This window comes from Aotus nancymaae, unplaced genomic scaffold (genome assembly GCF_030222135.1).
Source record: "Aotus nancymaae isolate 86718 unplaced genomic scaffold, 86718_ANA_hifiasm-v0.15.2.pri h1tg000040l, whole genome shotgun sequence".
NCBI classification, from domain to species: Eukaryota; Metazoa; Chordata; class Mammalia; order Primates; family Aotidae; genus Aotus; species Aotus nancymaae.
The window spans coordinates 47,661,604-47,688,243 of record NW_026988454.1 but is presented as its reverse complement, the minus strand read 5'-3'; the positions used below and the strand labels follow the sequence as shown (position 1 = coordinate 47,688,243).

At 35.9% G+C, this 26,640-nt stretch overlaps 1 protein-coding gene across 1 annotated transcript in view; it reads left to right on the top strand.

Annotated features, from left to right (window-relative positions):
• Positions 1–26,165, top strand: part of LOC110567430 (uncharacterized) — a 380,448-nt gene extending 354,283 nt beyond the window's left edge. Inside the window, exons 6-7 of the mRNA XM_064360748.1 lie at positions 24,213–24,254; positions 25,650–26,165. Of these exons, the coding sequence (XP_064216818.1) occupies positions 24,213–24,254; positions 25,650–25,816 (209 nt within the window). The 3' untranslated portion in view covers positions 25,817–26,165. The remainder of the gene's footprint in view (positions 1–24,212; positions 24,255–25,649) is intronic.
• The last annotated feature ends 475 nt before the right edge of the window (positions 26,166–26,640 follow it).

The window sequence follows — 26,640 nt, the reverse complement described above, 5'->3', positions numbered from 1 at the left end:
TTATGAATTTCCCAGTCATAATTAAAGACAGTATGTTTTACAGAGTTTTTACAGCAGAAACAGGCAACTCTTCGTTAATTCTACTCTCTAATTTGTCCTCTTCATTCAATCTGTCAGCAATTCTTGTTGGTGGAAACATATATGACTTTTATGTTTATGATATTGGTAGTATCCTCCTAGATATGGCCCCCTTGCTGATTTTTTTCCCCCAAATTCCTTTCCACTTTAAATCTTCTGTTCTCTTTACCTAAAATATTATTTTCTGGGTCTCTCAACTTGCCTAAATACCTTTTCTTTTTCAATTATAAGCCCAAAAATTACTGCCTCTGAGAGGTAGTTCCTACTCAACCAATCTAAAGAATTATCCCTTCCTGCCCACAGGCTTCTCTGCTGTAGGAAAGTGGCTATTTCCTTCATAGCATTAATCACAATTTCTTGTTAATGTAAACATCATAGACTTTTTTTTTGTTTATTTACTTGTATACCTTCTGTCATTGTGTGAGATTCGTCATATGGGTAAATTATTTTGTTTACCTTCTATCCTTAGTGCCCAGGATAATGTCTAGATAGAGGCTTATCAAATATTTTTCAAATTGATTATTTTGTTCAGTGGATCTATGACACTGTGCATCCATCACAGAAGTATTATTATCTCTTTCTAAAAAATTTAGACTCAGCAAAATTAGATCACTTGTCCAAGGATATATTACTGGATCACGACTGACTCAGATTTCAGGGAGTGAAAGGCTGTTTCTCCTGGGCTGTGTTGGATAATCTGATTTTCAGAATGGTTGAGGGAAATCATGTTAAGACATCATAGAACTCTACACTATTTGTTTTACACAAATGACTAGAGCAAAGATCAGAAAACTCATTCCTTTGGACACATAGCATGATGAAGAAAAACATATTATCTGCTTTTGGTGAAGCGTGGGAGATGGTGCAGGGAACTGACAAAGCACCTGGCTTATATTAGGCAGAGTATCATTTAGTTGCAGCAAGTTCTGTAAGAAACAACCAATGAAGGGAATTGGTGGGGAGGAATAGATAGATAATGGTATAAGGTAAGTGACAACTGGCTATGCCATGAGATCATGTAGATAGCAGTAGAAAATATAAGGCCATTTGGGGACAATACCGGGAGGCAAGTGAGCCTAAGAGGTTCTGGCAAGTACTTAATAGTAGAAAATTAGTTATTATAAGCAGGGACAACTCACAGACTTGTAAATCCAAGCAGCAAATCAGAGTTTGAGTTCAGATTTTCTTGAAGCTCTGGAGAAAGGAACTTTGGTGTCACTGAAAGCCGATTCAGAAAATTAAATGAATCAAATAATTTCAAATATCAACAAGTTAAATGAATATAATTAAAACAGTAATAGACAATAGAGCTGAGACCCCAATCCTTTGGCAGAGGGAGTTTGGCTGTTGTGAGAACCCTGATTTGCATAGGAAAGCAGTTAGAGCCCCTGTTGCCAAGAGATCCTAATAAAGTATAATAGGGACACAAAACACAAATTTATTCCTTCCGGCCACAGCTGTTAGGAAAAAATAGAACATAGTGGTCCTTAGGAATATCAATTCATTTATTCTCACTTTAAACAAATGTCATCTTTATGATAAGTTTTCCTAGTAATGTTTCTTATCTATTCTGTTATTTTTGTAACTACTTTTGTGTAGTAAAACCAAAGATGATTGACACTTAATGATTTTAATGTCATCACCAATCAGTACTTTAGGATATCTTGGCCACTTGATAGAGTCCTTGCATAGTAGCAATTTCCCAAAATCACATGTATAAAGTTCTGTAAAATCATGTATAAACTGACGTAAAACTGCAGATTATATTACTTTGTCTTTCTAAAGCTCCCCATAACCTTTTGTTTGTTCTCCTAGACTCTTAATATCTTTGCTGCCTATGAAGGTTAATTTTATATGTCAACTTCGGTTGGCTATAATGCCCAGTTGTTTAGTAAAACAATTCAAACACTAGTCTAGATGTTGCTGTTAAGGTATTTTGTAGATGCTATTAATATTTACAGTCAATTGTCTTTAAATGAAGAGGATTACCCTTCATAATGTGGGTGGGTCTCATCTGATCAGTTGAAGGCCTTAAGAGCAACAACTGAGATTTCCTGGAGTAAAAGGAATTCTACTTCAAGACTGAAGCATAGATATTCAGCCTGAGTTCTAGCTTGTTAGATTGCCCTGAGTATTTTGGACTTGCCATTCTCCTTAAATGCATGAACACATTTCTTAAAATAAATAAATGTGTGTTTTTGTGTGTACACACACATATATCCAATTGCCAAGTGGTTTTATTTCTCTAGAGAACCCTGATTGCTATGCTACCCTTGTGTGGATATTACTAGGCACCTGTGTTCACTTGGACTTTTGTTTCAGGAATAAATTCATTACATACGTCTGTAAAAGTAAATGTTTTCTTTGTTGGTTTTTAATAATTTTATTGAAGATAACCTAAATTTTTTGACCGACAGATGGTAACATTACAATGTATCATCCTCTTTGAGGCGCAGTCTATAGCACATTTTTGATAACTTTCTGAGATTATAACTAATGACATTGTCTAAACTGTGCCCAAAAGTTTACATTTATTTTTTTCTTACAGCCTAATTATCCTCAGTGATCCACACTAAAGTATTTTGAAGAATAACAAAGCTCTCCAAAGGTCTTAATACAGGTACAATGCAACAAGTCATGCATTTAATGACTACTGGACCATAATGGATAGCTTATTATTAACTGTGTGTGGTTTACATGATTTTTTTTTTTTTTTTGCTCATATTGAAACTCACTTGCCATTTTAGTTTTCACACACATAGAGCATGATAGTTTTACAAATTATCTTTATTGGGGTGACATTTCACTATCTTCTGCAAACTTAAGAAATTTACTGATATTGTTTTATCCTGAGTACTCATGAAATTCTGATCCCATGTGGACCCAATGATTTGGACTTCATTATCTGGAAGAACTACTGTTTCCTTCTCATTGATATCTCTTTAAAACTCAGCTGTCTTTTTATGACCAAACGATTATGTCTCTAAATTCATGATGTGCTGAAATTACATTTTATTGGTGTAGTCTATTCAACTTTACAGCTATCTTTTGAGCACCAACAAATGTTAATTGCCTAGCTAACCATTGAGTATATAGAGATAAATAGGAACTTAGGATAAGATCAAAATCTAGTTGTTAAATATTTTCTAAACTAAATAAATCACATCTACTTGTTTTTACCATGCTTATTTTATATCTCAAAGTAGTCAGACCTGATTTCTTGCCATGTTACTTCTCCTTTTAAGTTTATGCCTGCTTCAGCATACTTTGAATTTACATTTATTATAAATTCAATCAGCATTCCTAGTATGAAAGTAAGATTCATTGGTTTGTGGCTCTCTGGTAGTTTCTGAATTCTTATAGATAGAGATATCATTAGCGTTTCAACGGGTTTCCTGTATAACAAATAGCCTGATTTAAGAAGCAAGTAAACTGATGATTTTTCAAAGGCATAAAGAAGATACTTTGTTTCCCCGATTAGGAAGGGTTATTTATTAGTTCAGACAAACATTTTCCACTAACACTAGTGTTAATGTTATAAACGCCAAACAGCATATTTTAAGTGGCTTTTAAATGTTAAAGAAAAATTTTAAAGGAGGCATTAAGTAATGTGAGGATATGTAATATGATGTAATCTACTATCTAAGTATAATATGCATCTGTGATTCAGACATGTAATATACATAATTTATTTATAAGGCATAATTCACCAATATTAATAATAATTTTTACCTGAAAAAATTATCTGAGTTAAGATAAGAAAACAGCCTAGCTTGAACAAGATTTTGTACATTAATAAAATAAATACAGCAAGAAAGAGTAATAGAGAAAATACATTACGCTTTAATTCACATAGTTGAGATGTAGTGGGATGATTCTTATAACGAATGTCAAAATTAATAGGTGCAGTATGCGTGGGAGAGAATAAAAGAAGAGAAGGGTGGCAGTTTGTGCCAAAAACATTTACTAAGCAATTGAGAGTTCTTTAGAAATAGGCAAAATGAGAAAATAGTTTGAATAAGCCCTTTAAACAAGGAAGAGTAAGTGCTACCCAAAATTCTTATGTTGAATTTAATTCATGTATTGGTTTTGTGGACTATTTTTCTTAAGAGGTGTCTTTTCGGATTTCCTGCTACTTTTTGGACCTCTAGAGAGGACTGGGTAGAATAGTCCACAGACCATCTCTTATTTTACTATTTGAAGAGAGGGCCATGTAACAGTGGAAGGATTCTCAGGCTATTTTGCCATCCTGTGCAGTTTCCAATATGTGCTCACCTTTGGTTATGATAATCAGGTTGGGATCAAGCTGCTCTGACCTTAATCACTTATCTCTCAAATACTCAAATTAATTCTTCTAGCAGATTGTTCTCTCTAAAACCTTAACTTATCTCATTGATCAGACTCTCTGCCTGCCTTAGCTCATGTACTCTTGTATGTCTGAACTATACTAAGCTTTTAATTGCACTTAAAAAAATCCTAGTCTGTCTGCAAATACTCACTGTCTGTAGCATCCCTTGTGAACTTCTCTGTAACCTTCATTTCCCTCAGCCATACTGACTGTTCTCTTTTTGATGGTCTCATAAAATTAATGTCTGGATTACTCATCAGCTATTAACCTGGGTCTGAGAAAGCAGCAGGCGAAGAAGGCAGATTGGGGACCAAGAATTGAAGCTGAGTATTCATAAAATATAGAGATAAAACTAGGGAAGTCAACAAAAATAAAACAGAAAAAGAGAAAGAGAGAGACAGTTCAAAGTATATGTAAACAACTGAAAGGTCAGTAGGATTTAAAGAAGAATGTCAGTGTAGCTATCAAAAGTCAAAGGAGAGATTGTCTAGGACAATTTCAGCTTTTCATTTCTTCAATAGCTTTAAAAAATTAGTTTCCAGGGAGTTACAGTTTATACTTTTTGCTGCCACAAAGCACCCAACACTAGCAGTTTACTTAGTAGGCAATCTGCATTTTTGAATGAATGAATGAGTAAATCAAGTGATTCTTCCCATATTTACAAAAGAATGTTTAGCACTCAGGATAACTGAGTGGAAAGCTTACTCAATTCTCGTTGAGAACCTAAGCTTTTGGATTGGTTCATTCGCGTGTACATTTTTCAAAGAATCATAAACATTAGAGCTTGAATAAAATCAAGCTGTCATCAAATCCTTTCATTCTATTGATAAAGATTTGTTTAGGGCTAGTGATGAAGAAATACATAAAAGTATGCATGACAAGGCCCCACCTTAAGTTCTTAATGGAAGAATCTGTCACTGATAATTTAATATAATCAGGGAAATATGCTTTTATTGATACAAATCAACAGTCACTAAGTACTTTTTTGGTGCCCCCTAAAAAAGCATTGTGCTAGGTACTGGGATATGAAGGAAACATACATGAAACTCACTATCAAATAGGTAATCTTCTAATTCTTAAACAAGAAAGTGGTGGGCTTTATGTTTGCTTCTTGAGACATTTTAATTGAATTTCTATAGGTTTGATACTTCTTATCAGTATAAGTAACCTCAGCAGGGGTAGTTAAATTTTGGATGACCTAACCATGGAGGCTTATCATTTAGATCATGGGGAAATTGGATCAGGAAAGGACACAATCTTAATTCTGCCGCTGTGAATCTCATGCTGAGTTTTCTAGATACATGCTGCTTCTAGTATGCTGTTCAGCAAAGTGCACCTGAACTTCTGTTTGTTTTACTTAAATGTGTGTCTTATCTGTGTCCTGTAGATTTTCCATGTGGTTTCATACACCATGATAGTAATTTCTACTATTTCTTTCTTGAGATTCTATTCTTTACCATTTTTGTTATTATGAAATATTTCAAACATACAAGATGTATATATACAAGATATATTTAAATTTCTGTGTTTTCTCTGAGAGACTAATTGACAACACCACAGGAAAACAAGAGCTAAAGTCAACCCACTGCTAAAAACCATTGTCGTAACAAGCATCAGACATTACTGAGGCCTAATTTGTCTTTGTTACTGGGGCTATAAAAAGAATTTGTATATACCTTCTGGCCTCTTTTAATCTAATTTTGTGGGACATATCCATAAAAGGTCTATTAAAAAATCAAGAATGTGAAATAGGTTTCACATAATGCTTCAACAGTGATAGATTGATAATAGTTGTTTGGAGAGCTGTGTTAAAAAGATTCTACCCAATGACTTAGCCAAGAAAGAGTATCAGGAATAACTAGTGATGTCTGTCATGGGCACAACAGGAGGAAAAAAACACTCACACTGTGTTTGAATGATCTGTGATTGTCTAAGAGCCTAGTAAGTGGTATAGCCACTGAAGTCCAAGGTGACAAACTAGAATAGTCAACATGGAAGAGGTAACATGTGAGCTGGGTCTTGAAAAAAGAAAAGACCCTAAACTTCTCTAAGAGTTTGTTTAAATACATAGAAAGAGGATAAGCAGAGATGAAAATATGGCAGTATCTGTGCTATTTTAGGAATTCTAAGCCGACTTTTAAAGGTAGAATAGGAAAAAAACCATGGTGAACTATAAAAAATAGAAGTGTCTTTCATCTAATTTTCTGCTTATGATCAAAAACTGAGAATGAAATAATTACATAGTAGATATTCCCATATCCCAAATTAAAATATTAGGCCACCTTAGCACGATGTGCAAATAAGTTGTCTTAGAACTGGTTTTGACAACCTTACTCCTCCTTCCACATATAGCCTTTAAAAGAGGTTACAAAAACCTAAGGAAGAGTTGCAGTTTAGAGAGTATCCTCTCATGAGGATGCAGGGGCTTGCTGCGTCCTCTCCTCTCCTCAAATGCCAGGGCCTTCAATCAGAGAGCTTGGCGTGAGACAGAGCATACCTCTGGATGGTATCATTCAAGCTGTGTTTCATTCAGATATGACTGTCTGTCTCTCCTGGAGATTCTGTAAGCTGTTTGGGGGCCACAGAGGACAAGTGTTATAAACACATCTGAGAAATGTAAAAGTGAGAGGCTAAGTCTGGAGTTCCTTTCTCTGACTGTAGAAAAACATTTTGCTGACTCTATTTGTTTAATGTGCATTTCCACAAATTAACAAGTATGAAATTTGTGTGAATATCTCTCTAGGGCCAATAATGGGCTAGATGACCAATTTCTAGCCTAGCGTTCTCTTAGATCCTATCTAAGAAGATTGTGTGGATAGCTGAAGTGATCTAGGCAGAAACATGTGGAAGATGCACTGGAAAATTTCCAGGAGCTAAGGAAGACTGAAATAGCCAATCTGAGGAGCTGCATTCACCTTATAAACACAAATGTAGGTGTGTGTTTTTTTGTGATGATGGGAAGAGCAGTCTGTGGAGAATGCTGCACACTCCATGTATTGGTTAGTATTCTTCATTGCAAAGTTAAGCAGATGGGAATAAATTACAAGTTATGATTTAGTTACACCACCTTGGGAGTTCCAGGAAACCAGTTTTGAGTAATACAAAACTAGGACTGTAAAGCAGCCAGGACAAATACTCAGAACCATCCTGAAGAATCAAAGGTCTTTGCTTTTAAGGAGAACCCATCTCCCCACTCATGGCTGCTACATGCTGTTGTTCATTCCCTGGCTAGCAAGGAACTTAAGGCACATTTAGCATCCTACCTGCAAATTTATAGTAATGTAGCTGTTTAGTTTTCTGGTCTGGGTAGTGTGGGAAGGAAACGCAAAAAGTTGGTGTAGGCATTGAGCAGGTGAAGTATCTACCACATACTGCACTAGCTCAACGCCTATACCAACGTCTTTCCTGAAGCAAGTGGTAGCAATATCTACCATATATAAAAATATATATGTAAATATATATATAAATATTATATATATAAAAATTTAAGACATATATATATATAAATCGATATCTTTGTTTTTTCTAAATATGTCTATCACTGGTAATAGTCCTTGATCTGAAGTCTATTTTGTTTGATAGTAATATAGTTAATCCAGCTGTTTTGTGATTAGTTTTTGCATGGTGTATCTTTTTTAATCATTTAGCTTTTAACTTGTGTCTTTATATTTAGAGTAATAGACTTCATCTATACATATTAATACTAATGTAATGTATACTACATCTGTATAATCTATCTGTATTTCTTCTCTCCCTCCTCCCTTCTTTCTCCAAAAGGGCGTTCTCTACATTTTATTTGACATCTTGGAAGCTTTTATATTTAATGTAATTGGTTGAGTTTAAACCTATTATACTGTTATTTGCTTTCTATTTGTCCCTTCTATTCTTTTTCTCTTTGCTTGAACTCTCTTTTTGAAGATTTTGTTTTAGTATTCTATTTTATCTTTACTATTGGTTTTTAGCTATTGCTTTTGTTATATTTTATGTTTTAGGTGTTGATCTAAGGTTCCAGTATGCATCTTGTCTTATCACAGTCCACTTTTAAATAACATTATACTACTTATATAACTTAAGAATCTTAAAAAGCACAGATCCATTTCCTGTTCCTGTCCTTTATATGGTATTACAAAATAATTTTCTTTTACATATGTTGTAAACCCTAAAATATATTGTCATTATTTTTTATTTAAATAATAAATTTACCTTTTTGCTTAACTTTTTATTTTGAACTAATTTTAGACTAATTTTATACTATTTTTTGTTTTAAAAAAACAGTAGTATAGGGACTTCTTATATATTTTTAAAAAAGATAGTATAGGGACTTCCTATATATTTTTTTCCCAGCTTCTCCTAGTATTTACATTCAACATGACATGGTGCAATTCTCAAGACTGGAAATGTAACACTTATATAATACTATAACTAAATGGAAAATCTTATTAGAATTTGGATTGAAGGACGTCATATAATGATAAAATCAATAAATATGTTTATTTATTGAGGGAGAATTTCACTCAGTTGCCCAGGGTGAAGTGCACTGGTGCCATCTTAGCTCACTGCAACCTCCACCTCCAGCGTTCAAGCTATTCTCCTGCCTCAGCATCCCAAGTATCTGAGATTACAGGAGCCCACCACCATGTCCAGCTAATTTATTTTCTTATTTAAATAGAGGTGTGGTTTTACCATATTGACTAGGCTGGTCTCGAACTCCTGACCTCAGGTGATCTGCCCACCTTGGCCTCCCAAAGTGTTGAGATTACAGGAGTGAGCCACTGCACCTGGCCATGCATGTGTATTTAGAATTTTGATATTTTTCTGTTGGACAAGTTCTTTTTTCGTTATATAATGTCCTTTGTCTTTTTCAACTACTGTTGCTTTCAAGTTTGTTTTGTCTAAGAATAGCTACTCATGGTCACTTTTGGTGTCCATTTGCATAGAATATATTTTTCCACCCCTTTATTTTAAGTTTATGTGAGTCCTTCTGTGTTAGCTGAGCCTTATGAAGACAGCAGTTACCTGGTTGGTAAATTCTTATTCATTCTACTATTCTGTATCTTTTAAGTAGAACTTTTAGGCAATTTAGAGTCAATGTTAGTATTTTTTTTTTAATTTAATAACCCAATTTATTATCTTGCAAATTTCTTAGTGAAATAAGGAAAACATAATCTGCCACTGCCAAATTTGAATAGTAATTCATCAGTCACAATGGATACAATTAGAATCCGTTAAATGTGAAGTATTATTTTGATATGCAAAGTTTGTCTTTGAAGAAAGTATGTTAATTATTACAAATAAGTAAGCAATGGTTCTGTGTTACTGCCTGTCATGTATGCAACTGAAATTTCTTTGTCATAGCTAGAACTTAAGAGAGTTTGTTATGCCCTTTTTACAATATAAAACATATTAAGCTTTTGTTAGTACGTTCTGCACTTAAGATACTTGATATGCATTAGTGTAATTAACTGCTATTACCATGAACATAGTGAACAGTTACGCATACATTTTATTAATCAGAATTCCACTAGTAAATTACAAGCTAGTCTTACAAATTAATGCTGTGATGAAAGTTTTTCCTTTTGTACTTAGGTTCTCTTGTACCATAAAGAAAGTTCATCATAAATGCCATTTAAAGCCAATCACCCTAAGATGTGAAGTACTATTCTATTCATTGCGCTATTTGTTGCCTGAATATCTTGTATTTTTTTCATTGTTCTGTGAGATTTATGCTGTAAAGAGATTCTATTTTGGTGTATTTTGAGGATTTGCTTCAAGATTTTGAGCTCCTTTTAGCAGTTCTTATAGTGATGGCTTGGTAGTGGCGAATTCTCTCAGCATTTGTCTGAAAAAGACTATCTTTCCTTCATTTATGAAGCTTAGCTTCACTAGATACAAAACTCTTGGCTGATAATTGCTTTGTTTAAGGAGGCTAAAGATAGGGCCCAAATTTCTTCCAGCCTTTAGGGTTTCTGCTGAGAAATCTGCTGTTAATCTGACAGGTTTTCCTTTATAGGTTACCTTTGCCTCTCTGTTCTTAAGGTTGTTTCCCTCATCTTGACTTTAGATAACCAGATGAGTATGTGCCTAGGTGATGAATCTCCCAGGTGTTCTTTGAGCTTCTTGTATTTGGTTGTCTAGATTTCTAGCAAGGCCAGGAGGTTTTCTTTGATGATTCCCTCAAATATGTTTTCCAAACTTTTATATTTCTCTTCTTCCCCAGGAACACCAGTTCTTCTTAGGTTTGGTCATTTAACATAATCCCAAACTTCTTAAAGTCTTTGTTCATTTTTTAATATTCTTCTTTCTTTGTCTTTGTTGGATTGGGCTAATTTGAAAGCCTTGTCTTTGAGTTCTGAAGTTCTTTCTTCCACTTGTTCCATTCTATTGCTGAGGCTTTCCAGTGTATTTTGCATTTCTCTAAATGTGTCCTTTATTTCCAGAGTTGTGATTATTTTTTTTATACTATCTATTTCACTGAAGATTTTCTTGTTGTATCTGATTTTTTTTTTTTTGAGGCTAGAGTGCAGTGGTACAATCTCGGCTTACTGCAACCTCTGTTTCCTGGGTTCAAGTGATTATCCTGCCTCAGCATCCTGAGTAGCTGGGACTACAGGCACGTGTCACCATGCCAAACTGTTTCTCGTATTTTTAGTAGAGACGAGGTTTTACTGTGTTGGCCAGGATGGTCTTGATCTCCTGACCTCGTGATCTACCTGCCTTGGCCTCCCAAAGTGCTGGGATTACAGGCATGAGGCACTGCACCTGGCCATCTTGTATTATTTTTTTGATTTCATTAAGTTTGGCTTCACCTTTCCCTTGTGTCTCCTTGATTAGCTTAATAATCAACCTTCTAAATTCTTTTTCTGGCAATTTTGAGATTTCTTCTTGGTTTGTATCCATTGCTGGTGAGCTAATGTGATTCGTTGGGGCTACTAAAGAACTCGTTTTGTTATATTACCAGAATTGTTTTCTGGTTTCTTCCCATTTGAGTAGACTATATCAGAGGAAAGATCTGGGGCTCAAATGCTGCTGTTCAGATTTTTTTTTCCCCGTAGGGTATTCCCTTGATGTAGTGCTCTCCCCGTTCCCCCAGGGATGTGGCTTCCTGAGAGCCAAACTGCAGTGATTGTTTTTTCTCTTCTGGATCTAGCCACCCAGTGGAGCTACTGGGCTCTGGACTGGCACTGAGGAGTATCTGCACAGAGTCCTGTGATGTGAACTATTTTCAGGTCTCTCAGCCATGGATACGAGCACCTGCTCCGGTGGAGGTGGCAAGGGAGTGAAGTGGAGTCTGTGAGGGTCCATAGTTGTAGTTATATTTATTGCACTAGTTTTGTGTTGGTTGGCCTCCACCAGCAGGTGGTGTTTTCATCATTAGCTGTGGTAGTATAGGGAGGAGCAGGTGGTGGGTAGGGCCCTAGAGCTGCCAAAAGATTATGTCCTTTGTTTAGTTCTCAGGGCTGGTAAAGAAAAACCATCAGGTGGGGGCAGGGATAGGCCTTCTGAACTCAGAGTCTCCTTGGGTGGGGGTTGCTGTGGCTACTGTAGCAGATGGGGTATGTGTCTTAGGTCAATGGAGTTATGTTCCCAGGGGGATTATGATTGCCTTTGCTGTGTCATGCAGGTAGCCAGAAAAGTGAGGGAAAACTGGAAGTTACAGGTCTCACCCACCTCCCACACAGCCCAAAAGGCTGGTCTCACTCCCAACATGTCCCTCAAACAGCACTGAGCTTGTTTCCAGGCAGGGGGTGAGCAGGGCTGAGAACTTTCCTCAGGCTACCAGCCTCCAGCTGATAAAGCAAGCAGGGCTTCCAGGTTTCATGTCTCCCTTCCTGCCACGCCTGTGCTTCTGTGCTGTGTCTGCACCCTCAATTCATCCCTTTCCCTGAGTTCTGTCCAGGAAACTTCATGTTTGGTCAAAGTTGTTACAAAGTTCATCTGGAAGTTTCCTTCTCCCTGTATTCTCTTCCTGGTTCCTCTGGCAGCCTTTCCCAAGAACCCCTGTGAGACAAAGTCAGAAATGACTTCCCTGGGCCCTGAGAGAGACAATAGGGCTCTTCCTGCCGTTTCTTCTACCCCTGTATTTTTTCAGCTCTCTAAAGTGTCTCAGTTCCAGGTAAGGTCAAAATCCTCCTCCCATGATCTATACCTTCAGGTTCCCCAGTGAGGGTGTGTGTTCAGGGGTGGATGATCCTCCTCACACTTTCACACTTTGGACATTCACAGTTTTTTGGCTGTTGCCTGGGGCCTGCTGTAGCCCTCCACTTCCTTCAAAGGGTCTATGGATTCTCTTAGCTTTCCTGGTATGTTCCTGAGGTGGTTATTGGAGCAGAAGTTCATGATGTGAGTCTCCACATCCTGCTCTGTCTGGCTGAGTAGGAGCCACAAGTTAGTCTTGCCCAAACAGTTGTGAATTTTCAAGTAGAGGATAGAATGTGCTGTGTTTTCTGGTGTATTCTCAGAACCTCATTTCTAAGAAGCATCTTGTTGAAACAGCATTATGTGAAATATATTTTGGAAAATTTGGTCTGGGCAGGGGAAACTGATGAATGTTTTAAGGAGGGCGACATAGTCCAAAATATTTTATAGGGTGTTCTCTTGGCAGGAATATGATTTGGTGAGAGAGTCTGGAGGCCTAGAGAACAGATGGGAGCTCATTGATATCAGCACTTGGACATTTAAGGATGAGGGCCCTGATGTGGGATGACAGTGGGATCAAAGTAAACGTGTAGATGTGAGAGGGAGTGTGAAGAATAAGAAAGTCATCAGAAAATGTTATTTTATTTTTAAAACAGAGATGGAAAGTTTAAACAAAAGAATAAATATAGGCACCATTTAATGAGAATTTGTTATATGACTGAATACACACACATACACTTACACACACATTCCATAGATTAAGACAAATGCATTAATTTATCCAAGATGGCATGGCTAAAATTGGAATAGTAAAGATTTGAATTCAACTAATTTCAAAGGCCAAATTAATGCTTCTGTGCTAATCTCTTGTAAGTAGAATAAGAAACGATTATACCAAGTGGTGTTATAATTAAGATTTGATGGGCCGTAGAGTTGAATTTTTAAAAAGTGAGCAATTAAAAATGCTTATTGTGAGATATACATGTAACATAAAAATCTTCTGCAATAGGAAATAGATGAAGTAATTTGAACATGACACTTGAACCTTAAGGAATTTTGACAGTAAGAATATATGATATATAATATGACATTATATGATATATAATTAGATAGACTATGATATAAACTGCTATAGTAAAAATTATAGACTACAAGCATAACTAAAAACCCTTTTCTCCCAAAAGTTTACTTCTAAGAGCTGTGACTGCTGAAATTAGACAAACTTTTGACAATAAAGTGGTAAGTCAAATGAAGAATATAGAAGTAACCACCTGTCACTCACCTTGGTAGACCTGGTGTACCATAGAGGCAAATTCAAACAATTATGATACAGGTATCATACACTTAAAATGTTTTTTCTGTATTAATTGAACAAATAATACCTTGCTAAGATATTAAGCACTATATATATTACTTCATTTATGTTATTTTCTGTGCCATATAACCTTGTGAAGTGGGTATATTGTGCTCATTTTACTCATGAAGAAAGTACAGTTTAGAGGTTAACTCATCAAAGATCCACAAGCAATTATCTGCAAAATTGGAATAGGATTTGGATTTGTGTAAGTTTCATGTTTGTTTACTTCACATTTGAAGAAACATTAACCTTTCTCTATACTGCTTTGTGATTTTTTAAAACAATATTTCTTCAGTGTCATATAAATATATCCAAAAGTTTTCGGTTATTTCAGACTTTTTACAATTCCACCTCCTTTGTGAAACTTTTCCTGAGATAAAAGATTCATCTTTCTTACCAAATAGTGATTACTCACCCTGCAGGTATAAAGCATAAATGTTAATTCATCAGCATTATATTTTGTACCAGCTTGATTTGCAGTTTAACTACATTTATTCATTGAAGTAGTCTTCTTGCTTAAGGAAAGAATTCTCAAATGAACATTAGGAAAGGTTGTAGACCATTTAAAACCTTTGTAATAATGTGCAGGATGAAACAGATATGGCAAAATGGAGTTACATAATCACAAACAGCCTCCAGAATTAGTAAGTTTGGTTCAATGTTATGATAAGGGATGAAGTTAAAAATAAATAAAAGCCTTTCAAAAATATTATTGTAAATAAAAGTGACACAAACTCTGATAAGTGCAAAAGCATCTGAATGTGGTATTTTTGTGACAGAAGAAATATGGACAAAGAACAAGAGGATGAATTCTGTATGGATAAAAGGAGGCTCATAGATCTCGGAAAAATAATTAAAAAGATGTTTAGAGGAAAAAAATAACCTGGAAATGATATCATCAAAAATACCTATGGTAATTAAGAAGAACCAATTAGAAATGTGGTGGCACACAGGAATACTGTTCTGGTTTGCACCACCTATGGAAGTATCCCATTACAAAGGAGAAGGGAGCCGTGCCTGTGCACAGTTCTGAGACATGATCACAAGTGGAATGATTAATAATACTTCTATTTGGGGGAATCTCATTATCAGGAAATTATAGTCAAAATGGAAGAAATATAGAGAAGTGTAATAACAGTGGTTAGGAACTACCAGGATTGCTTCTAGAAGAGATGATTAAAAGAATTAAATAGCTTGGTATATAACTCCTAGCAACTAGGAGTTCACAAGTGTTTATAATCACACAGAGATTGTTAAACCTAAAGAGAAGGACATGTCAAGTATTAAGGGCTATAATTAAAAGCAATTTAGTAAGATTAAGAAAGGGAGAACTGAGGTAACAGTCGTAAGATCCATTCAAATATGGAATGAGGGGTGTGCCTAGGATTAAAGTCTAGGTCTATAGTTTGCAATTTGGGCTTCATGATTTTGAGCATTTCCAAACATCTCATGTGTTCTTTTTGTTCCACTGTTATTCCCTTTCCTCCTTATAGTTTTTATCTCTCTCATTTGAACCGTAAGTTCTGTGTTCCTTTGTGTCAATGTATTTTATGGATCATCTGTGGATTCCTGCCCACTTAAAAACACTAGTTTTTAAAATTTATATTGCAGCCTTGAGCTAGCATTCATTTTGCAAGCACTGAAAGCAATCTTTTCCTCACAAATTTACCTTCCTTTAGTCCATGGGTATATCATATTTACAGGTGCTATGTAACACATTTCTGTAGCCAGAATTTCTCAGTGTTCTAATAAAAGTTTTTAAAAAAGGTATGTTATCAGTAACTCATTTAAAATGTTTTATCACAGCATTGTTATTCAATTAAATATGTCCTGGCAAACAAGTTTCCTTCATGTGAACTTTAAATGAGCTTGGCTTTGAGTTCTGTGTACAGTGAAAGCAGCAAAATATGAGTCACGAAGAAATGTAAATTGGGGGACAATATTCTTATATTGTGAAATAGCTGCTTTCTTTAAAAGAGTGACATCACTTCTTTAAAGTTCTGTCATTTAAGTTTTATCAAGAAGTAACTATAAGAAGAAAAAATCAAGAGATCTTTGGAAAAACAAATGCCATCTGTCCTCAGTGTTACAGAAATAGGTTTCAAAAGAAAATGAAAATGTGAGCAGTCTACACATCAGAGCTCAAGGAAGGCCAAAGTACTTTTACTGATGCCTGTGCTCATAGCTCTTAAAACCCCTTAGAAGGATATTCTCTTAATCAAGAATAAAAATATTATGTGTTCTTTACCAAGTCTGATATTATTTGCAAGATGTCTGAGGGGATGATGTAGGAAAATCCATCCTACAACTACAACAGAGAAATATATTTGAATTGCTCTTATGCTTTGGAAAAATATTAAATTTGTATCTTGGGAAATTATTTCTCTTTCTTCTTTTCTTCATCCTTTCTCTCTCTCTATTTCTGACTCTGTCCTATTTGTGTCAATGAATACTGCTAGGTGCGAGATATTAATTTGTTTTTGACCAACTGAAATTTTGCAATCTATATGAATCATAAGAAAGGTGAAGGATTGGCCTTTCTTTGGTTCAGATGATGAGCCTGACACACATATGGTGCCCATGGCCTCTTCTGCAATTGGAGACAAACAGTGTCTACTTCTTTTACCAGAGCTTCCTTCTGCTGCTTGTAGTAAGGACTGCAGAGGTCTACCCTTTGTGTTTGGTATAAATGATCTCAATGTCCTCTGGAGTCTGGGTGTAGGGTAATACACAGAGTAACAACCAAATGTTCCTAGTTTTAGAGAAATTTCTTCTCTAACCTGTACAGATACTTCTTATCTCTAGATTCCAGTCCACTTCAAAAGAAACAAGTAGGTTGAACATGTGCCATAAGACCTTTGCTCACTATTTCTTAGTAAGAAAGCCCACAATTGTTTCTCAATCCTGACTTACCATTTTTAGTGTAAAATAGGAGAAACACATTAGAAGCCTGGAAATAGAGCTCTTGACCTACCTTTATTATTTTGCTAAGCTGTGATGATGGGTAAAAAGGAAATTAAAAGGAGCCCATTTATATTACATATGTGCCATGATTACATATCTTTCTTAGTGAATCTCTAAGTGAAATGGAAATCTGGATTGAAGAATAGCAGTAATAGAAAAAATAATGAGGACCAGCACTGTATGAAGGTGCTGACCCAGCACTTAGAAGCTAAAAAGTGTAAGTTCCCAGTCCTCCTTTGTAAAACCAAGTTTAATATACACATTTGTTCATCATACATACATACACACAGAAGTGTATATATGTGCACACTTCCACATGTATTTTTATTTATATCATATGCATTATATATAATTTATTCAAAAATTGACAACTTCAGAAAAATCAGAAAGTTAGAAAAATGAATAGTATTGGTATAACCGAGAGATAATGGGAAAATTACTGTTAGTATCTTTCTGTTTATTTTTCAGGCTTTTTGTTATTGTAGTTGTCTTGTTTTTTATTTAAAATTTAAAATTATAGTGAGCATTTCATGTGCCTCTATAAACTCTTTATAGGGATTGTTTAAATTTATCCTGAGTTCACAAAGTAAATAATTTCATAGTTTATTTAACCATTTCTTGTATTTGGGGCATTTAATTTTTCTCTCTCTTTTCCTAGTTCTCTTTTATCTAAATCTTTTTATTGCTCTACCCCTTCCCTTTTCTTTCTGTATCATTCTTTTTCCTTTCATTTTAATAAAACCTCTGTCCCAAAACTTTGAGATGTGGCTGGAGCTTTAAGACAGGTGACATTCCTTACTTAAGGGGAATAGTTATATCCACTAATTTTCAACTTTGAGGAACCTCATAAAGGGTAGAAATCCATGATGGCAACAACATCTCCAAAAAAAAAAAACCACCCTTGAATCGTGTTTATCTATATGCATGTATTATATGCATATGTGCATGCCTGTTTGCATGTGAGTATGCATGTGTACTTGTGTGTGCATGTGAATATGTTTCATGTAGATCTGTATGTGTGTGCAAATGTGTATCTATGGATACACCTAGATAGGAGGTGTCTCAAGATAGATGTCTCAAGCCTGCTCAACAAGCTAGACTTGAAAGTGAAATGAGTGTCTCTATCAAACTGAATTTCTAATATGTATTTGCAATTCAGCTGCCTTGGCAACATGGCCTCATGGTTTTGAATTTAATGTGACAGCTGGTGTCGACAACCTTTGCAATCCAGATGCTCTGTGATCTGTGTGCTTTGAAGGAAAGGAGAGGAAGTGCTGTGTGTTTAAACTGAAGGACTCTATTGGTTCTTCTTTGATATGAAGGTAATACAAAATCTGCTGTGTAACTCCACATTGGCAATAGTTTCCTGGCTTCAAGAGGTGACCAAGAAGGAGCTGCAACATTGCTGGTGGCACTGGTGATGGAAAAAGTGCAGGGCCTACAGCTCAGGACGAGGGAGTCTAGCCAAGCAATAAAGGCAGAGAGAAGCCTCACAGTGACAACTCTGAGTGATCAGGAGACAAATGAGAGCTCTACTTTTGTACATAAACAAGGATTTTTGAAGAGTTCAGAGCTAGCATGGTTTAGGTATTTGGATTGAAATATCAATGTTAATGGGACTTCACTGATAGATTTGAGGAGTACTGAGTCACCTGACTAAAACCACAGTGATCAATCTTTGCTTATAACAGTCTCCCTGCTCAATATTTCTAACTGTTTTCTTAAAGACAGATCCCCAGATGATGAGTTACTCAGTTTTTCAATTTGGGTTTACTTCCAAACATACCCTAAGGCAAGTATTTGTGTGCAAGGAGTTTATTTGGAAGATCCCAGCATGCCCAAGTGAGGGATTAGAAAAACTGAGATGGACAAAAAAGAAAAAACAATGAAAGGTGCTTTAATAAGTGAGTTACTCCCATGGGCAACAGGGACCGAATCCCACTAGGGACACTTTGAGAAACCATGTGCAGCACGCTCAGAATCAGTCTACCAAGACCGGCAAGCAGAAGCATTGAAACGTTTGTTAGTATCTCCTTTCTTTGAAGGTTGCTTCAGGTTTATTAACTCCAGAAAATGGGTACTTGTGGCTGAGCAGAATGATAAGAAGAGAGGTGAGCCACTTGAGATATAAACTGGTTGGAGGGCTGAAAATTCTATGTGACCACTACCAAAGCACGCAAGTGGGCTGGGGGTAAGGGATGGGGCATTGGCAGCATGAGCTACACTGAGTTCACCAGGTCTGTATTTCAGTATACTGTTCTTGTGAACATGCGCCATATATTTAGGATTATTATTTTTTTGCTTTCTTTCCTCTAACAATCCCGCGGTATCTAGATATGTAAGATAAACTATACCTCTAAAGCTTTTTTTGATCTCATAGTTCTGTTAAGCAACCAAAGCACGTGGGCCATTCTACATTGAAGGTCAGCTGGAATGTGTATTTCTCCTTGGAAAGAATAAATATTGAGGCACAAAATAGCTTGAAATGTGGGAGAAATGTGCTACCATAGCAGCCTCACTCTGAAGGTGGCCTAAATTGACTTGGCATTTTGGCTCATGGCTTTGAAAATTCCCTTTATTTCTACCCCAAATTCAAGTTGTCTGATGTCAGTACCTGTTTGTTTATACAGCATTTTGTTTTCTCTCTTCAGTTCTCCCTCATTCTACTTGTAATAAATCAACCTAGAAATATCTTTGACCTTTCCTGTGTCCTATCTTTCTTTATTCTTTTAGTTAAGAATTTTGAAATAAAAGAAAGAAAGAAAGAAAAATTATAGTTTACTCTTTCTCACCAAGCAGTCACTCTTTAGCACATAAAAATCTGGCTTCTACCTCTACCACTTCCCTAAGAATGTTCTCATCATATTCACTAAACTCGTAAAGCCAAGTTTAATCAACACTTTCTGTTTTATTTTATTTTTTGTTTGGACTTCCTGATCGCTCTTCCAAGATCAAGACTGTTGTATGCCACGTGATGAACATTCTCTATTTGTACAATGCACAGTGCTCAAATTAAAAGCTAAGTTTATCATCTTCCAAACTATCCACGCCTCCTTATCCTTCTCCAAATTTGTCCTTTGTATCAGATGTTTTATTTTAGTGACTAGCATCATCATCTACCTACAACTTAAGTCAGAAAGTTGGAGTCACTACAGACAATTATCCATCAGTTATTTTCTCCTTTCAAGACTACAGAGTTAAAACACTATTTCTTTGACACTGGACCTATTTAATCTTAGAAATTTTTGGTTTCCAGTTCTTCCTAAACTTTCTCTGGTATTTCCAGTGAGTGTCTCATATTCATTTCAAGAACTTGACACTCTTTTGAGATCAGTCTGTTATTAGCTTCTTATTCCCCTCAGCATGATTGAGGTTTAATAGATGAAGGAAAATTATATATATTTACAGGATACAAAATGATGTTTTGATTTACATTGTGAAATGATTACCACAGTCAAGCTAACTAAGATATCCATCATCTCATAGCTACTATTTTTTATTTTTTTGTGCTGAGAACATTTAAGATCTACTCTCTTAGCAAATTCCAAGTATACAATGCAGTATTACTAAGTATAGTCACTGTGCTTTATAGGACATCTCCAGCACCAACTCATCCAGAAAAACTGAAACTTTGTACCCTTTGACCAACATTTCTCCAATCCCCACACCTGCCAGCCCCTGGCAAACACCATTCTACTCTCTGCTTTTATGAATTTGATTTTTAGATTCCACATATAAGTGCAATCATGTGATGTTTGTCTTTTTTGTGCCTGGCTTATTTCACTTAGCATAAGGTCCTCAGATTTATCCATATTGTCACAAATGAAAAGATTTCCTTTCTATCATTAAGGCTGAATAATATTGCTTTCCATTCGTCTGTTAATGGACACAGGTTGATTTCATATCTTGGCTATTGTGAAGAATGCTACAATGCACATGGGAGTACAGATATCTCTTCAGTATACCAATTTTCTTTGGATATATACTTAAGAATGGGATTACTGGATCAAATCATAGCTCTATTTTAGTTTTTTTGAAGAATTGACATACTGTTTCCCATAATGGTTGTACCAGTTTACCTTACCACCAACAATATGCCTGTGCTCCCTTTTCTCCACTTTCTTGCCGACAGTTATTGTTCATCTTTTTGATAGTAGTCATTCTAACAGATATGAGGTGATAACTCATTGTGCTTTTGATTTACATTTCCTGCTGATTAGTGATGTTAGCATCTTTTTTTCATGTATCTATTGGCTATTCTGTATAATGTCTTTTGAGAAGTATCTATTTAGGTCCTTTGCCCAAATAAAAAATTAGGTTATTTGTTGTCTTGCTATTGAGTTGAGCTTCTTAATATATTTTAGATGTTAACACCTTATCAAATGTATGACTTGCAAATATTTTCTTCCCATTCTATAGGCCATCTTTTCACTCTATTGTCTCCTTTGCCATGCAAAATCTTATTAGTTTGATGCTATCCTGTTTGCCCATTTTTGCTTATATTGCCTGTGCTTTTGAGGTCATATCCAAAATATCATTGAATGTGTTAAATAGCGTAGTTTTTCATTCTGTTTTCTTCTTTAGCAGATTTATAGTTTCAGGTCTTTGATTCATTTTGAGTTCATTTTGCATATAGTGTGAGATAATGATTCAAATTCATTCTTCCAAGGGTCAATATCCAGTTTTCCCAACAACACTTGTAGAAGAGACTACCCTTTTTGCATTGTATATCCTTGGCAACTTTGTTGAAGATAAATTTACCATAAATTCTGTGTCTGTTCTGTTTCATTGGTCAGAGGGTCTGTTTTTATGCTGATATCGTATTCTTTTGATCACTACAGCTTTGTAGGATAGTTTGAAATCAAGTAGTGTGATGCAGTCAGCTATGTTCTACTTGTTCAATATTGCATTTGGGACCTTTCATGGTTCTATATAAGTTTTAGATCACTTTTCTATTTCTGTGAATAATGGCACTTTAATTTATATAGGGATTACACTCAACAGGCTTAGTATCATTTGATGAGGAGTTAACATCTAAAATATATTAAGAAACTCAATAGCAAAAAAAAAAAAAAAAAAGAACAACCATTTTTTAAAATGGGCAAAGGACCTAAATAACTAAATAAACACTTCTCAAAAGACATTATATAGAATGGCTAACAAATATATGAAAAAATGCTTAATATCACTAATCAGCATGAAATACACATCAAAACCACAATGAGTTATCACCTCACATGTGTTAGAATGACTACTATTAAAAAGATGAAAGATAATTGTTGGCAAGGAAGTAGAGAGAAGTGAACATTGGCATACTATTGGTGATAATGCAAATTGTTAGAACCGTTATGGGAAACATTATGTAGTTTCTTCAAAACATTAGAATAGAACTATGATATGATCCGGTAGTAGCGTCTTAGTATCTTTGTAGTATGGGCTTATAAAACTCCTTTTAGGGTTTCCTGTAGGGCAGATCTAGGGGTAATGAAATATCTCAGGTTTTGTTTATCTGGAAAAGTCCTTATTTCTTGTTTATTTCTGAAAAACAGGCTCATTGGGTATATTTTTTTATTGATCATTTTTTTTCTTTCAGCACTTTGAATATATCATCCCACTCTCTCCTGGTGTACAGGGTTTCTGCTGAGCTCCCTTTTATGTGATGAATTGCTTTTCTCTTGCTGCTTTTGAAATTCTTTTTCTTTGATTTCTGAGAATTTTAGAAGATCTTAGATCTTTGCACATTCAATCTATTTGGGGTTCTTTGTGCTTTATGGATCTAGACGTTCAGTTTTCTCTCTAGATTTGGGAAGCAGACATTATATCTTTAAGTAAGCTCTCTGTCCCTTTCTCCTTCACTGCTCTTTCTGAAATTTCCATGATACATATACTAATTTTCTTGATGGCGTCTCAAAACCATAAGCCTTTCTTCAATGTTTTTCACTCACTTTTCTTTTTATTCCTCTGACTGGGTAAGTTAAATGACCTGTATTTTAGCTTGCTGATTCTTTCTTCTGCTTAATTGAATCTGCTGTTGAAGCCCTCTGTGGAATTTTTCAGTGCTGTCAATGTATTCTTTAGATGTAGAATTTCTGTTTGGTTCTTTTTCGTGGTTACTATTTCTTTTTTGAACTTTTCATTTGTTCATTTATTCATTTCTTGATTTCATTTAGTTGTCTATCTTTTGTAGCTCACTGAGAAAATAATTTTTAATTCTTTGGCAGGCAATTTGTAGATCTCCATTTCTTTGGGATTGGTTATTGGTGCTGTGTTTTGTTCCTTTAGTGGTGTCATATTTCCCTGATTATTTCTGATTGCCCTTTTGAGGTTGATACCTCTTCCAGTTTTTACAGACTTTAGCAGGAAAAGCACTTCAGCAGTCAATCTTTTTAGATATTCTAGGCAGAGCATCCAATGTAGTCCTCAGATCAGTTGTCTGTGTGTGTGGGTCTGTTAGAGCAGGCCTGAAGCCTGGGTCCACATGGGTCAACCTGACACATAGGTGGGCTTTGAACCCCAATCTAGGGCTGCCAGCCTGAGGTTGGGGTGAGCCTGGAGTCTGGATCTTTGGGAATGGATCTGGTCCTGAGTCTGCGGTAGTTGACCTGGCCCAAGGTAGGCCTGACATCTGGGTCAGTAGGGGAACATGTGGATCCTGGGTCCAGGGGGATGAGCCTAGAGCCTAGTTCCATTTGAACTCACTTTATCCTGTGGTTGGCTTAAAGGCTGGGCCTGTGGGTTTGGCCTGATGCCAGGGCAGGCCTAGATTCTGTGTCTACAGGTGCCAGCCTGGAATCTGAAGCCACAGAGGCCAGCCTTGCACCAGGACTCACTGGGGTGTCTGGTGCTAAGGTCTAAGGCAAAGTTGTGTGCTTACTCTGCTCCCATTTCCCATACAGAGTGTATCTCTCCTCCCTCTCTGTTTCCCAGGCTTAGGGGAGGAGTGACACAGGTAATGAAAAGCTGTCCTTGCTACCTTCTTCAATTCTTCATTTAAAAAAATTTCCACCAAGATGCTGTGGTGGAATTATAGCATTAAATTTCCACCAAGATACTGTGGTGGAATTATAGCATTAAATTACTACTAAGATGCTGTGGTAGAATTATAGTGTTAAAAAATTTCTACCCAGATGCTATAATTTCTCACCTGGATTCTTTAGCTCTTATTAAAGTATCTTTTTGCATGAATAGTTGCTTTAAATTAATGTTTTCAAGACAGGATAAGAGCTGAAAACTTCTATTCCATCATTGCCTTAGTATATCTTGAGCTGTTATAACAGAATACCACAGACTGGGTGATTTATAATAAACAAAAATTTTTTTGGCCCAGAGTTCTAGAGGTTGGTGAGTCCAATATCAAGGTGCCAACATCAGGTGAGGGCCTTCTTGCTCCATCATAATATGGCAAAAAGCATCAAATGGCAAAAGGGCAAAATGAGAGTGAGAGATGAAAAGGGACTGAATTCATTCTCCTATATGAAAACCATTCCCATGATAACAAATCCACTCCATGCAATAATGGCATTAATGCATTTATGAGAGCTGAGCCTCATGGCCTGATCACCTCTTAAAGGTACTACATCTTAATACTGTTACAAATGGCAATTAAATTTCAAGTGAGTTTGTGAGAGGACAAACATTCAAACCATAGCGCCTATCTTGCTGATGCCACCTAGCCTCTTTTCTTATATCTTCAGTTGCTTCTGACATTAACAGTAAATTATGCCAGCCATATCATATTACAGAAGTCCCCCAGAGCCACTACTACTGCCTTATAAAAATGTTGCTACTACTTCTGATGTTCATGTTGTTTGCATTAAGGTGTTGGAAACCCAAAACAAAATGTTCTAAGAATGCTCGTGCTTGGTGTCTAGGACACTAGAGATATCTTGACTCCCAGTCTTGCTTTTAAAGTTCATTATTGCCACTGCAAGCCTGGTGACTGCTGTATAAGCAAAGTCTTTCAGGTTATTAATCCTCTTTAAAATGTTCCCTGATTATTTAATTAGACCTTTGGCAGACTTAGGGGAACCTATCTTCCAGATAAACCCAGATCCAGCTGAATCTTAGGGCAAACAGAACTTAGGCCTAAAATTGAACCTCTGCCACATTCTTTTTCCAATAAAATACTTGAAGTTTCTTTCAGTGCCATACCTGAGAATCCCAACTGGGAATAATGAAATATAAGAGGTTTTTTACTTGGGCCACTCCACCATTTCTTCTGGGACAGACTCTCAGACACAGGGACAGTCTACAGATGTGGCACTTTCTGGTACACTAGGGAAGTAAAAGGAAATGCCCTGACAATATTTCATATACCTCCCCTAACTGGTAGTGACAGATTATTTCCAGGGGGCAGAGATTTGACTTACATCCCCTATACCTCTTGCATCCAACAGTGAGACCTCCACTTACCATTGGGAACTTACTTGAAGTAGCATGTGCAGAAGACATGATCCATGTCTTGCATTGGCTAGGCTGTCAATCATTATTTTCCAAGTCTCTTATGCACCAGTCAGTGCTAGGTTTCCTGAGAGATCAGACACAGTTTTTGTTTTTTTTTTTCCTAGAGCCTAAATGAACTTTTCTCCTCACCTCTATACTCACCAATTGGTCCAGGCATGAGGAAATTACAGTTCCTAGTGATTATTCTGGTGGATTCACTTTGTAATATGTTACACTAACTAATTGGACAGAGCCCAGATGATCTTCCTCTATCTGGGAATAACTGTCTATTACTGACGTTGATAATCTTCTGCCATCTCACAGGCATCATGGCCAGCACTGTTCTTGTGAATCTGTACCACCACTTCTCTCATCTATGCTTCTATCTACAGCACTGCACTGGAGCCAGAAGATGGATACCTAGCAATTGTATGTCCTATGAAGAAAAAGAGGAGGATGCATTGCTTCCCTTATGTATCCTTAAGGGATAGACCAAAGGAAAAGTTAAATAATAGACAATCAATCAATCATGGATACCCAATTGGTTTCCAAATCAATTAGTACTTCCTGTGTTGGATTTGTTCACTTTTAGCCATAGTTACACTTTGAATTTCTATATTTCAGTGGACTATTTTTTTCTAAAGAAGTTCCTCAATTTTTTCATGTAAGTAGTCTTCTGAGGAGTCTATTTCACTAATTTTTGTGATATATTTAATCATCCCAAGACTATAACATTTAAGCTGAATTTAAATTATTCATAATATAATAACCTCTCTCTTTCTTTCTATGTATTTCATTACGTAGATCACATATATCTTTTATATAAATCTTTACATTATATATTTCATATATATTCATGTATCTTCACATATTATGTATTCATATATATCTCTCATGTATATATATATATATGTATTTTTGTCATTACATTTCTAGTCTCACTCCTCAAGTCCTCAAGGTCCGATACTAATGCCTAGAGCATGGTGATGAAATTCCAGGCTAGATAGACCTAAGTTCAAATCATAGTTCAGTGGCTTACTAATTATATGGGCCTTGACAAGTTACTTACCATCTTTTTTAAGTTGACTAATATTTAAAATAAAAATAAGAACACAACATGACTTGTAGGTGGTAGTGGAACTGAATAAGCTAATCCATATAAAATCATTAAGAATAGAATCCAGCATATAATGTGTACTTCATAAATGTTAGTTACTATTATTGTTACTACTTTTGCCTGGATTATAGCAGAATTGTCTTAACTGGTCTCCTAATGCTTATTTGGAACTCTCCTACTTCATTCTTCACACTGCCG